The sequence below is a fragment of the Micromesistius poutassou genome (genome assembly GCF_964030765.1).
Source record: "Micromesistius poutassou genome assembly, chromosome: 1".
NCBI classification, from domain to species: domain Eukaryota; kingdom Metazoa; phylum Chordata; class Actinopteri; order Gadiformes; family Gadidae; genus Micromesistius; species Micromesistius poutassou.
Genome location: NC_140271.1, coordinates 8,548,786 through 8,563,935, shown reverse-complemented (window position 1 = coordinate 8,563,935; position 15,150 = coordinate 8,548,786). Strand labels below are relative to the sequence as shown.

The following is a 15,150-nucleotide window of genomic DNA, read 5'->3' as shown; positions in this document are numbered from 1 at the left end:
GCAAAGCGATAATACTGACCTCCAATACATTCCTACATTCTCTATTCTGTCAATTTTTTGCAAGAACCCTGGAAGGTAAATAAATAGATGGATGCATGGTTGGGTATGATATATTGTACTGTCATGCCCACACCCACATTCTGTCAAGATCTTCATGGGGTTCATAGGTCCATTTGCCTCCTCCCACATTTGGCACGATTTCGCTCCCTCTCACTGCCTGCCGCCCCCACTTTGCCTCTTTTCCTCCTTTCCTCCATTCCAACACTCTCTATAAAACACAGCTCATTCAGCAGATCTTCACTCTCTCCTCTACAGCTGACAGAGAATCACTGCCTCCGGCATCAGTGAAACCACCAACAACAACATGGCCTTTTACTCCAGCAGCAGCGGCTCCATGAGAAGCTCATCAGGTGGAAACCGGCTCTCAGGCATGGGCTCAGGCATGAGCTCAGGCATGAGAGCTATGAGTGTGTACGGGGGTGCAGGGGGCTCAGGCTCTCGTATCTCCAGCTCCAGTGCATCCATGTCCTTCTCATCTGGTGGTGGTGGCGGTGGCGGTGGTTTCGGTGCCGGTGGCGGCTTCGGTGCCGGTGGCGGCTTCAGCGCGTCTGAAAGCTTTGATTTGTCTACCAATGAGAAGGCCACCATGCAGAACCTGAATGACCGCCTGGCCACCTATCTGGCCAAGGTGCGCAGCCTGGAGTTGGCCAATGCCGACCTGGAGCTGAAGATCCGCCAGTTCCTGGACAGCAAGACCTCGCCGGCGGCCAGAGACTACGCTGCCTTCCAGCTCACCATCGCTGATCTCCAGGGCAAGGTAATTTCCCGACAGCATGTTTTCTTCTTCAATACATTGCCTTTCCTGAACACATGATTCATGATGCTTTGTTTACCCGACCGAGTCACCGATAAGTTATATAACCGGTTGCATTAGAATGTTGACACATGGAAGTGGAATTGCTTACTTGTATTGTATATTAATCCATCAGCGCAGATCTTACATTTTTTAATACCTTAATGATGTGAGCCGATGTCAGAGACAAATTGGACCAATAAATCCCCACATCAAATAAGAAAGCCACCGTTTATTCCCTCTAGATCCAGGATGCCGTCTGTGGAAACAGCAGAATCTACCTTTCCGTTGACAACGCCAAGCTGGCTGCTGACGATTTCAGAGTCAAGTAAGTACCTCTCTTTGATCATATAGTATATCCAAGCATTATGTATATTTCAAAAATATATCGTTGACCGCACAGTAAAAGTATTGCAAGTAACAAGCAAAATGGTCTGCTCTGCAGGTATGAAAATGAGCTGGCTATGCGCCAGTCAGTCGATGCAGACATCGCTGGGCTCAGAAAGGTTCTGGATGAGCTGACTATGGTCAGAACCGATCTGGAGATGCAGATTGAAGGCCTGAGAGAGGAACTGATCTTCCTCAAGAAGAACCACGAGGAGGTTAGTGACATCATCCTTCTGGTGCTAGTTTTGAACTTAGCCAACTGTAACCGTGACAGTTATCAGGAAACCATTTAGAAACCATTTGACTAATTTAACATCCATGCACTTAACAAAAAGGAAGAAATTTAATCTCTTTCCTCATGTTATTAGTTTAATCAGTTTCCCTGCTCATGCAAACATTAAACCGATTTAATACAAGTGTGGCGAGGACAGGGGCAATGATGCATCCTTTGGATTTGTGTTTTTGTTCCTCCTCTAGGAGCTCCTGCTGGCGCGCAGCAACATGAGTGGACAGGTCAACGTGGAGGTGGACGCTGCACCCCAGGCTGACCTCACCAGGATCCTTGCTGAAGTGAGGGAACACTACGAGGCAGCATCCGCCAAGAGCCAAAAAGAACTGGAGGCATGGTTCCAGACTAAGGTAGGCAACACATAATAGGAAATGTATGAACCTTTCAACTGAATTTATTCGATTTTAGTCCTAGATACACAAGAACATGACTTGATGATTGAAGAACGCAGGACTCAAAATGTAACCTTTTCTTTTCCCCCCTGAAATAGTCGGAGAATCTCCAAACGGAAGTTGTCGTCAGCACACAGACTCTCAATACATCCAGGTCTGAGATGACGGAGACCAAGAGAACTTTGCAGAGTCTTGAGATCGAACTGCAGTCGCAGCTCAGCATGGTAACCCAAACACTATGATCTCATCTGATCCATATAATGTCACTGATGACCTGATTGATTTAAACACTCCCTAATCCTAAGGCAAGACTATTGTCATCACCGAGCAACCTGGCTGATTGCTTGATCTGTGTCCATGTATAGAAAGCGTCGCTGGAGGGCTCCCTGGCAGAGATATCGAACCGCTACTCCATGTCCCTGGCTGGCTACCAGAACCAGGTGACCAGCATGGAGGAGCAGCTGGTGCAGCTTAGAGCCGACCTGAGCCGTCAGGGACAGGAGTACCAGATGCTGCTGGACATCAAGACCAGACTGGAGATGGAGATCGCTGAGTACAGGAGGCTGTTGGATGGGGATATGTCTACCTGGTGAGGAGGACCATTTCACGTTTTTGTGCGAGACTCTAGAGATTGTACGGAATGCGCTGGAACGCGCTGTGACATGCGATAGGACTTCTCCCTCTGATTCCTATCTCATTGCAAAGCTCTGTTATAGGCTCTCTCCTCTTGTCAGATAATCTTCTTGGGTCGTTTGATTCACCCGTACGTTTGAGCTTTACATGGACAGCCTGGGCAACAGGAGAATATGACATTAACACAAAACCTAAATTTTGCTAGTCGTAGTGTTTTACTATATATGTATATATATATATATAGGAAGGTTATGCACGTTATTTATTTATATTAACTTTGAGGACTTGTGTTTTTCCTATAGCCTGGTTTCCAAATCCGGCACAAGCACAAGCAGCTCAACCAGCACAGTAACAACAAAGGTGGTGACCATCATTGAAGAGGTGGTGGATGGCATCGTGGTCAGCAGTGAAAGCAGCTAAAACCATGAATAAAGCCAGCCAGAGGACTGTGCTCTCAACACTCACAAACCATAACCTGATTCCCTTGGTCTATCAGTCTTACCCCCTCACCAACATCACAGACCAACAGAAAAGTTAAATAAAGTGTTGTAACTTACCTGGTGTGGTGTCCCTTGATTTCTTTTCTTAAAACATGGGTTTGAATTAAATGAGGAAACCATGAGAAAAGTGCTTTTCTTTTACCCTGTTGGACTTTTGATGCCATGCTCGAGAATATGGAAGCAGGGCTCATACTAGTTGACATTGGGAACTGACCTTTGGGTCATGGACAACTGCCCCAAGGAATCATATGTAAATCCAAAAAACTGTTAAGTAGCATGGTGGCCACAATAAAGTTGATAAGGCTTGGTTGCCATTGCCTGCACAATGGGACACTAGGAAGATGCATACCTGAGGCTTAACAATGGTTTAACGATAACATAAATGGCTTTCTGAGTAGGTCTTCTGTAACATGACTTCCAACTTCCAAGTAAGACAGGTAGTTGGAATGACTAAATAAGCTAGTCAGCTACCTGTTTGCAGGTTGAAGGGTTCATGGAGGGAAACCATGATATCCTATGGTCAAAAATGTTTTGGTGGTCGAAACCACTCCCAACAATGATAAGCGCACATTTCAGTGCGCCTATCATTCTTTTCGAGCCACAGCACATCTTGGAAAAAAATATTTTCTTCTGCTCCGGCTCCGTTTGCCTTTTCTTTGCAGGTGGTGAACGCCAACGCCATTTTTAAAAATTGTAAATAAAAATCGTTAGTGATGTTACGCATGCCTGATTATGGGCGCGCATGCGTCCTTGCGTATCAGTTATGTGCACCCCTGATTATTAGTATTGTATTATATGGGGATGTCAAATAACTAATGTAATACATCTTTGGGGCATTCAATGTTGAATTGGTGAATAATATGACGACTAACTTATAACCTAGAATCTGCAAGCTCATGTTTTATTTGCTCTGGCTGCCTGCTGGCCCCCCCTCCCATTCAGACATATTTTGCATTCAACCATTTTGCACTCAACCGAATATCTTAACATATGTCCACGGAGCACATTAGGCAGGTTCATTCACCCTTGACCTGACTTGGTTATCACCCTATTCAATCAAAGCGGAGTAGTCTGCCACCTAGGGGCAATCACATAGTGACTGTGGCTGGGCTACATCTAGTGCTGTGCCTTTGCTGTGGGTCATTAAAGTTTGACTTATTAGCTAAAGGCATTTATTCTGTATTTGGCTAAATCATGCAAAATAATTCTGCAGAGTTGTTAGATGTGTGATAATTCATATTGGTACAATCATTTGGTATCAATAATATAAAAATTCCTGTAATGTGACTTAGTATAGTAGTGTAGTATCCAATGTGAATGGGCTTCAAAGATGCTCTTACATATACAAAGTCTCAGCAACTTGTTTTCCGAGGCTGTCAAGATAACTGCATCCATTTTTTATGACTTCATTACTCGTACCAACTGTATTACTTTTTTATTACTCTCTATGCACAAAAATAGATTTTAAAATAACACATTTAAAAGAAGTTTGCATGTAAACACAACAAACAGGCCATGTGATTGGCGCTCAAAACATGTCAGACTCTGAGTTACCCTGTAAATGCATATTGTAACATGAACAGAACTTGGCAGCAAGCACCACACATAATAAATGCATAACATAAGATAACAATAAGTGGTGGTCAGGGGAATCAACTAAACCAGCTTCAGGTTCCAGAACAGAGTCCATGTCCGTGTTAGTAATGAACGAGCCAGGGGGGTTACCAGGGGTGGCAGCATCCCCATGCAATGTGGAAGGTGGGTGCCAAAGGAATGCAGGTTGTAGCGCCATTCCCTGTCTTAATTAAAGGTTAAGAGGTTCATCCCCAAATGGGCTATAAATCAGATATGTGACTCCCTCCTCGTCGTCCCAGTCCATTTGTTGCTGTACCAAGTCAAGGCCAATTTACACCAGAGCCATTTTAGTCACGTTTTTTTAGTCGGCCGTCAGATGTCCGACTTCAGCTAGAGATAGAATTCATTCAAACTAGTGCACTGATTTACACCGGCAGCGTTCTACGCCCGTCTCACGGCCGACCAAAGCTTAACTTTACGCTTCATTTTTATTTTCAAGCGTTTCTGAAGCGTCTCGGTTAAGATGTTATCTGATGAATCTTGAAAATCGAAAAGCGAAATAAACGGCGGCGGTGTGAATTGATACACCTACGTTACGCTCACGGCTCTCTCTCGCCTGCGATGTAAATTCCCAGTAAGGGCCCTTCGAGGGGAGCTAGTTTATGACGGCTTTCTTTGGGATTGTTCATTTAGACACATATCCCCGACCTATAAGGGTTGTACTTTAGCCTGGTGTCATAGTTAGTCGTCATAAAACCCCTGTGTCCAATCACTTAAAGGTGTCATTGTATCGTTTTTTTTATTAATTTGGCGGTGGTCACTAGTAGCAATGAATTAGTTTTGGTGAAAAAAATGCTCTGGTGCTCCTGTTTCAAGCTGTTCAAGGTGGGCGGGGAGGAACGACATTATTTTGGCTCTTACTCATGAATATTCATGACATGCAAATGATCACCTCTGATTGGCTAACAGCACTGTCCGTCACAGTAATAATTAAACAATTAGTAGCAATTAAAAATCCAGAGAGACTCAGAGAGAGGGAGAAGGAGAGAGAGACACACAGAGAGATGGAGAAGGAGAGAGAGAGAGAGAGAGGGAGAGACACAGAGAGAGAGAGAGAAACAGAGAGAGAGAGACACAGAGAGAGAGAGAGAGAGAGACAGAGAGAGAGAGAGAGAGAGACACACACACACACAGAGGGAGACAGAGAGAGAGAGAGAGAGAGAGAGAGAGAACCACTGGGCTCCTTGGGGGTTTCTGGTTGATTGAATACAGAAAGAAGAGCCGCCTCGGGGCACCGCGGCCTGGGCAACATGGCCCCCGTATTTAGCCGGTATTTTAGCCTATTCAGTATGTGCAAAAACAAAATGTTGAAATAGTGGTTATGTCCAATCCTGTCCAATACTGTCTTCCTGTGGGCCGTCGCAAGCCAAGGTGGGCGAGGCCATGAATTCCAATTCACCAAATGACATCAGTTGGTGAGGCTTTTCTGATTTGCTCGTTTAAGCATCTATTTTCTTTCATTTGCTAATGCAGGCAATCGAAATAGAATAACATTTTCACGTTCAGCATGCAACTCTGAGTGACCTATCGTATTTCAAAAGGAAGAAGTACTAAACGGTTTCTTGGGGAATGACATCTTTAAAGATATAATATGTGTGATTGCGGCATAAAAAAATCCAAAAATGACTCAACCTATGTTATATGTTTCATTTTTTTGTGTACTTACATTATCCTAAATGTTTCTACCATCTCTAAACTCAGAGAGAAATCCTTACTTTTATACATGGTAAGGTCCAGTCAATTTTATCGGGTGTTAACGGTGTCAACCCTAACCCTAAGCCCTGACATTCAGGAAATACGGGAAACACAGAGTGAGGAAGGAAGTCGGTGAACAAGATAGTAGTCAACTCTGTTGTTTTCAATTGCTTTTATTGCTCACTCATGATGGATCATTATTATTCAGTCCAGTTTTCTGCGACTTCTGTTGCCGAGGCTGTCCATGTAAAGAGAGATGGAGAGCTTAGCAACGAGATAGGACTCGCATGTGTTCAACTAAGCACCCATTTGGCTCATGTTCGGAATGATAGTACTAACAACCGTTATCATCACATGCAGTATATTATTTAATGATACTGTGGGAAAACTGGAACTATCCTCAATGTAGATAATGTAACAGTATTTATATGATGATACCACAATGCAGTCATATTGTAAGATCATCGTGTTTTTGGAACATGAGGATCCATACCGCGCCTTGAAAATAGGTTGAAGAACCATGATCTACAAATGTTCATAAACCATCACTATATTCAGTGTTGTATTCAGTGTTTGGCCGTTAAACAGTTGGCCGTTAATGTATCAATCAATATGTCAAACACAGGTCCTAGATGAAATGTGACTTTAAGCTGTTGTATTATTTAAAGGGAATGTGGTGTTGGTTGTTTTAAATTAACACTAGGCTATACACTAACGTCCTACATAGCATCCAATAGACTAGTGAAGATAGTGAAGATATTACTTGATGAGGAATAATATACTGTATATATTCTTATATATTTATCAGAATTGAATTGTATTGTATATTATTTATATTATTTATATTTAACATTTATATTTATCAAATGTAACTGTGTATATAGGGCCAATAACACACACTTATTGCGTGTGCAAACCCTTTCGTAAGCCATGTGAGGAGGGCTCCATTCAGATGTCCTCTGTGACCATGGCAGAAAGAACAACTGTTTCAATAGACTGCCCTGCATCTGACAGCAAAACCACTCTGCACTCGGCAGTCCATCAATGAAAGTTAACCGGGAAATGCATTAGTCTCCACACATCTCGACGATCGCCCTTCAACCTCGACCTATGGAGCCTAGGGAGCCGAAATATGTCCAACAATGGCTGGTGATCCGTGACAATAGTGAATGAGCTAAGGCCAAAGTAATCCGTAAAACTACGAACAGCCAAACTATTTCCCCCAAACGAACAAACAAACAAGACAGTCGCTAGGAGGTAATAAAAATCTGGAACTACAACACTGTTGGGTGTAAAGCGAACGGCCTCCACATAAGAGAGCTAAGTAAAAGGCACGTGAAAGGAGAACAGTGGCCGCTCAGAGCATGGTAAATAATGGTAAGCAACTGTATTGCAGACATGAGGTCACAGCTTGTATAATCGTAAATCCAATTCCAAACTTGAACAATGTTTAACAGTTTAACATATTTCTACATATTTGTAGGGAAAAGTGGGCCTAAAGCTGATTAGCAAAGTCGTTAGAACACTAACCAGTTAACCATGGCCTACATCTGTAATAAAAACATTTGAAGACAATAACGTGAGTTAGCAAGAAAGCTGCGGCCAAAAGCTGAATAACCAACACATTTGAACACTATAATGTCAGGAAGCATAATATGATGCCTTTGAATAAGTCATCGGCCCAATTCGACTTTGAGGACTTCCTACCATGTTTCCAGGTTTCGACTATTTTCCAATGTTTCTATGTCAAAAATCTTGCTGTTCTTTTGGATTGGATGCTTTCTTTTGATCAACATGTAGAAAGTATTAACAGAACTGCATTATTTCATCTTAGAAACTGTACTGAGACTGTAACTGTCATTAAGGGCTTTACAAATACAACTAACTTGACTTGAAAAAGTTGTTAATATCTATAAATATTTTTTTTTCTGAATTCACGCAATGTTAACGTTTATTTGTTATTTGGGTTGAGACTTGCATACAATGATTTTTACTCAAAATACAATCATTAAGCCTTTGATACCATACTTAAATTTCCAATTCCTATGTGTGCCTGCAGGCATGAACACGCACAGGCTCGCACACACACACATACACAGGCGCAGATGGACACGAACACACACACACTCACATTGTCAATAATAAGTACTAGAATAATCCACCTTAACACAACAGTAAACCAAAAAAGAAAGAAATGCAGTGTTAAGAGGATCCAGGTCACAATGAAGATGTGCATTTACATGTAATTGTGTTAACACTGGCTCAACAATCCTATAAAACACACTTCTGTGGTTTAGATAGGGTAAAGATACTCGTCCTAACGGCTGACACGATCTTTTAGAACGGTCACACATTAAGAAGTATTCTTCTGACATCTGGCATACTGCAAAAATTGCCCAAATGCAGAACATTTGATAAATAATTGAAGAAATTACGTTCAAAGTTGGAGTAACTACAAAAATAACCAATTTGTGCTACATCAAACCACTGCTGAGCTTTTGTTCTTTGAAGCCCTTCTTGTCCTTTCTTTCATTTGTGTGAAGACAAAACTAATTCCATTGTGGTCTCACACTAAGACAACAAAAGTCTGTTGGCAGATCTACTCGTCTCCTTTCAAACCGGTATTCAAACAAGTAGAGACGATGTATGGAATCCATACAATAAACATAAACTGTGTGTGTGTGTGTGTGCGTGTGTGTGTGTGTGTGTGTGTGTGTGTGTGTCTGGGCCAATTTACTCTTACAATTTACTGGAAATGGATGCAAGAAGGCCCCATACATTTTTTTCAGAATGAATACCAGAAGATTCTAAAGCCATTAAAGAACACTAAACCTCTGCTTTACAAGACCACATATTTTAAATAGAGCCCTGTTCCTGAGAAATACGTAACATTCCACCTCTTGGGGACGTACGTGTGAAATACTGTGTGTGTGTGTGTGTGTGTGTGTGTTTGTGTGTGCATGTCAGCGCTTGTGTGTGTGTCCGAATTTCAAACATTTGCCTGCGGGGGGCCCCCCAGGCGTTTTCGTGGCATAAAAAGGAGCGATGTCCAACCGCTTGACACCAGTTCTCTTCTCCTCTCAGAGCAGGCAGACCCTCACACAGCAGCCATGACTTCCTCCTTCTCTCGTTCCTACGGTGGATCCGGGGGCAGCCGCCTGGGCTCCATGCGGGCCGGAAGCGTGTACGGTGGCGCCGGAGGCAGTGGGGTCCGCATCTCCAGCACCAGCGCCTCCAGGTCCTTTGGGGCCGCCGGTGCCGGCTCTGGCTTTGCGTCTGGCGGATCGGGCTTCCAGCTGTCCGACGCCCTGGACATCAACGACTCTAAGAAGGCCACCATGCAGAACCTGAACGACCGCCTGGGCAGCTACCTGGAGAAGGTGCGCACCCTGGAGAGGGCCAACGCCGATCTGGAGAAGAAGATCCAACAGTTCTTGTTGAACAAGACCTCGGTGGAGACTCACGACTGCACCGCCCACAAGGCCACCATCAGGCTCCTTCAGGAGCAGGTGAGACCGCTTCAAGCCTGACATCATGAGTACATACTGAATCATACAATGTGAGCTTTTTTTTAACTACTTTGTATTAAGATCAACAAGGTAAGTAGAAGTAGAAGTTAATGTAAGTAGAAGTCAATTCAACTGATGAGCAATCACCTGTCCATATCGATGAATGTGTGATGTGTTACGATGCCTTGTCAAACAAAGACCTTATCTATGGCATGAAAGACCAGGTGTGACATCTGATATTGGGCCTGTTTTCTTCGAGGAAGCAGGCCAAGCACAGCTCTGTATTCTGCATGTGTGTAGAGCCACGCCCTAAAGTATTCCCTGGGGCAAACTGAACTCGCTTGACAGAACAGAAAACAGTGCAAACTTGAAATAACTTTACATAAATATTGAGTAAATAATTTGAGCATTTAAAAAAATGGATAATATTGAACAAATAAATGTTCCTCATTACAGATTATTGATGCAACCCGTTCAAGAGGAGCAGTCGTTCTGGCTATTGACAATGCTACGCTTGCCGCAGATGACTTCAGGGTGAAGTCAGTACATCAGCAGAAGCAACACTGGATGTTTACATATATATACCATTAAATTATTATTAATATCAAAAAATATGTATATAATAATAATAATAATAATAAAAAATGTAAGTAATATTTCAAAACGTTTTTTTTTAATTGAATCCAATGTTTCACTGAAGTACAAAACTGTTGTATTGTGGTTTTGATTGCAGGTACGACAATGAGCACAACATGCGCCAAAGTGTGGAGGCAGACACTGCCGGACTCAAGAGGCTCTATGACGAGCTGACCATGAGCAGAGCTGACCTGGAGATGCAGGTCGAAGGGCTGAGGGAGGAGCTTATTCAAATCAAGAGAAACCACGAAGAGGTAAGGGAACATAAATATAAAGAACATGTATTACAGAATGTGTTACAGAGTGTGTGCATGGCCACTATGTGGCCAAGGTCATCTATTCTAAGTAATCAATAACCAAAAACACATCATTGCATCAATTCATGTTACATGACGATGACCAGCCCCTGGAAATAAATAAAATAACACCTGTCGGCACAAACTATTGTTATTGTAATATTGCTGTATTGTGACAGAATGATTGCTTGCATCAGGACCACTTCTAGGAATGGCTTGACCACCCAATCATTCGATTAGACTTTTGACCCAAGTTGCCTTTTCTTCCTACAGGACCTGCTGCTTGCGCGCTCCAGTCTTGGAGGTCAGGTGAACGTGGAGGTGGACGCCGCACCACAGGAGGATATGTCCGTTACCCTGGCTACAATGAGGGAGCACTATGAGGCCGTTGCCGCCAAGAACCGCAAGGCACTGGAAGTCTGGTTCCAAGCCAAGGTGGGCCTACCTTCCCTTGACTAATACTGAATCCACTAGGAAATGGATGTGATTTTGTATTTATTCTTTGTGGTTTTCATTTTCAGTCAGAGGAGCTGAACAAGGAAGTTTCTGTCAGCACTGAAACCCTCAAAAGCTCTCGTTCTGAGATCACCGCGGTTAAACGCACCCTACAGAGCCTGGAGATTGAGCTCCAGTCCCAATTAAGCATGGTGGGTTCCCAAGTTAATATTTAATTTGATTCAGTCTCAATTCACCCTTCCTCCTTGAATCGTGTGGCCAGTGGAATTTTTCATTAATACACTTTCTCCTTGGTTGTGTTCTACAGAAAGCATCTCTTGAAGGCACCTTGAGAGATACCCAGAGCAGGTATGGCAACACGCTGGCAGGCTACCAGAGGCAGGTGACATCTCTGGAGGAACAGCTGGGTGACCTGAGGGCCGGCCTGTCTAACCAGAGAGAACAGTACCAGATGCTGCTGGACACCAAGACCAGGCTGGAGCTGGAGATCGCTGAGTACAGGAGGCTGATGGACGGAGAGCTGACTGATGCTACTGCTTCTACTACTACTACTACTACTAGAACTTACACTATTACTGTTGAAGAATAGTAAATCGTACACTTCATTGTGCCTTAATGATGTACCGTTCACAGAAATCTGAAAAATAAAACTTTTTCTGAGGAACTGATATGAGACTTTTTTTTTTTGTCATTTGCTTTTCATTGAGTTTTCTTTTACAGAACATAAACAAACGTGGTACACATTAGGGAGAGGATCCATTTATAATCCAAAGCACAAGTCAGAATGTATATGCTTATATACACACACTATACACACATAAGTACGTGGCCATTCATCATGCTTACTTATGTATACTGTATATTTAAGTGTCATAAGTGTCAACTTTATACGATCCGACTTTATAAAGTACTTATGTACAATGTATCTCTCAGTTTAATATAATTTTCTTGTCAAAGAGCAGGGTTGTTTCATGGTTACATCTAAGATACAAATCTGTGGGTGATATGTATGTGTATGGTTAAAGGGGACATATTATACCACCAGGTGTGAGTGTGATTAGCCATTACAAGCCGTTTTGAGCAGCTTCTGACATCACAGGTGCAGCTTTTGTGCAGCTTCTGACATCACAGGTGGGCGTTTCCACCTAGATGTATGATGGATAGATGAGCAATGTTTGCTACAGTCCACTGGGTAGACTGGTAGACTGATCTATCCATCACACATCTAGGTGGACACGCCCACCTGTGATGTCATAAGCTGCACATTTTCAAAACGGCTTGTAATGGCTAATCACACTCACACCTGGTGGTATAATATGTCCCCCTTTAACTGACAGCACTAATATATATCACTCAATTATTCTTAATATTAAAATAATAATAATATAATAATAATAATAACATGAGGACGCTGTTGTACAACAGACTTTCGATGCACTAAAAAAAGCTGTTCTATGCAGCCCCATTGAAGTGGATGGATGCTGAGCTTCAACAGGCAAATGCACTGTGACGCTACAGGAATGTATGAGAAGGAAATCGAGTCAGTCGACCTGCGATAAGCAGCTGATTCTGAAAGAACTCGTCTTTGAGATGGACGTGTTCTAACGCATTTTTAGTCAATGAAATGTTAACACAACAATATATATTTAACCATTTAATTTTGGAAATTTTAGGGGAAGCTGAGCTTCCCTTGCAGTCTTAGAGAAATCGCCACTGTTTGCTACCTCCCTCAACTCAGCACTATTCCTGTACCTTCTTCCCAGTTGTTCTACAGTGGGCCCACTGTACTCAACTCATTCATGTTCTCTTTGACTCTGGGGCAGCAGGGAGCCTTATGGACCCACTCCTGGCCCAGGAGTGGGGTGTTCCGCTACAATCTCTCTCTGCACCTGTCCCTGCTGTCCCTTAGGGTCGGGTACTTTTATTGTTGAGTCTCCCCTAGTACTGGATCAGCCCTGGTTAGCAACTCGTACTACTAATTGTACTACTAATTGTTCTGAAGGATAGGTCTTCAACTAGCCAGTCCCAGGTTCCACAGTCTAACTCCCCCACATGTTTAGCTGTTGTCTCCACAGGCAGGGTAGTTTCCTCGTAGGGTAGGGTATTAGCAACTGAGATTTGTCAAATATTCCAGGGAGTACTGGGACCTGGAGGAGGTCTTTAACAAGACACGTGCTAAGGATTTAACCCCCCATAGACCTTATGTCTGTGCCACAGACGGTTTATCGGGAACCACGCCCCCCCAGGGAAGATTTTGTCGTGTCAGATCAAGGTCCCCAATATGTCTCCAGGTTGTTGAAGGCGTTCGCTACCTGCCTCGGGACAGGCTTTCATCCCCAGTCAAACGGACCATGGTAACCAGGCTCTGGAGGGGATACTGAGGTGCAACGCTTCCAACAACCAACCCTCCTGGAGCCAACGTTTTGCATGGGCACAGTATGCACACAAAACACTGGTCAGCTCTGCCACTGCAGTGGCGGAGCCACGTGGTGGCCACGGCCACCCCTGGAACCTGACTGGCCACCCCAGGTGCCACCCCTAGTCAGTTCACCGTATGTTCCGATGAAAGCGCGATCGCCCCCGCCCCCCCACCCCCTGTCGACAATCGCGTTCCCCCCCCCTTCAACAATTCAATATGGACCCCCCTATAAAGCCTCGGCCACCCTCGTGCCACCCCTTGAAAAAAAGTCTGGCTCCGCCACTGTGCCACTGGTCTCTCTCCCTTTCAGAGCCAGTATGGTTACCGGCCCCCCCTGTTTCCAGAGAACTACAAAGAGACGGAGGTGCCCTCGGTTCGGGTGCAGGTTAACCGCTGTCGTCGCACATGGACACATGTGCGCACCGGCCTTAAACGGGCTACGGGTCATGCCCAGTGCCAGGTTAACCTCAGACGTGGGCCGGCTCCCTCCTACCATCTGGGCCAGGAAGTATGGCTCTCTACCTGGGATCCGCCATTTCGGACAGAGTCCAAGAATATATCCCGCGCTTCAAAGTGATCCACCAAATCAACCCGGTAACTTACCATCTACAGCTTCCCCGTTTCACGTGGGTACACCAAACATTTCAGGTTTCACTCCTGAAACACGTCACCTCAAGTACGTAGGCTACCCCCCCTGCCCTATTCTCCCACCGCGACTCCTTGATGGTTAGCCAGTGTTTACGGTAAATCGGATTCCGGCCTGTCAGCGGGTTCATTTCTATGCACTTCTAGGCACTCTACTTTAGCCAAGCACGGTGGTATCCTTACCGGACACTTTACAATAATTAACTTATCATCCCCACCGGTGCATAGGTTGTCTCACTTCCTGCTGAATCTTCACAAATGTTTGTTGCATTGGATTTTGCCAGAACGTCTGTTACTTACTTCAGTTAAGATGTTTTGTTCAAACGCATCGCTGGATTTAGCTTCACACATTATCCAGGCCGTAACTAATTTGTGCTTCATCCAACCACTGCTGAGCTTTAGCTTTTTGAAGCCCTTCTTGTCCGCTCTTTCATTTGTGTTAAAGACAAAACAAATTCCATTGTGGTCTCACACTAAGACAACAAAAGCATGTTGGCAGATCTACTCATCTCCTTTCAAACTGGTATGGAGACAAGTAGAGACTAGATATATGGAATCCCTACAGCTAACAGAAAGTGTGTGTGTGTGTGTGTGTGTGTGTGTGTGTGTGTGTGTGTGTGTGTGTGTGTGTGTGTGTGTGTGTGTGTGTGTGTGTGTGTTTGCGCGTGTGTGCATGTGATTGTGTGTCTTGAGGGTGCCAATTTACTCCGACCTTTGGGGTGTGGAAATGGACGCAAGAATGCCCGATGCCCGAATGCGAGAAGATTCTGAGGCCATTAAAGAACACTAAACCTCTGCTTTACTA

The 15,150-nt window shown here is 44.0% G+C and overlaps 2 protein-coding genes across 2 annotated transcripts; both read left to right on the top strand.

The window, feature by feature from the left end:
* Positions 1-364: 364 nt before the first annotated feature.
* LOC311377540 (keratin, type I cytoskeletal 13-like) lies at positions 365-2,990 on the top strand (the record flags this gene model as incomplete). Its single annotated transcript, XM_084488169.1, has 7 exons — positions 365-817; positions 1,099-1,181; positions 1,299-1,455; positions 1,718-1,879; positions 2,020-2,145; positions 2,287-2,510; positions 2,857-2,990. 7 exons carry the CDS (start codon positions 365-367, stop codon positions 2,972-2,974), a joined length of 1,323 nt encoding a protein of 440 aa, XP_084344295.1. The 3' UTR covers positions 2,975-2,990.
* Positions 2,991-9,494: 6,504 nt separating this feature from the next.
* Positions 9,495-14,277, top strand: LOC311382875 (keratin, type I cytoskeletal 19-like; the record flags this gene model as incomplete). Its single annotated transcript, XM_084488543.1, has 9 exons — positions 9,495-9,893; positions 10,350-10,432; positions 10,627-10,783; positions 11,099-11,260; positions 11,347-11,472; positions 11,589-11,869; positions 13,056-13,191; positions 13,573-13,635; positions 14,011-14,277. The coding sequence occupies 9 exons, from the start codon at positions 9,495-9,497 to the stop codon at positions 14,275-14,277; spliced, it is 1,674 nt and encodes a 557-aa protein (XP_084344669.1).
* Between the last annotated feature and the right edge of the window lie 873 nt (positions 14,278-15,150).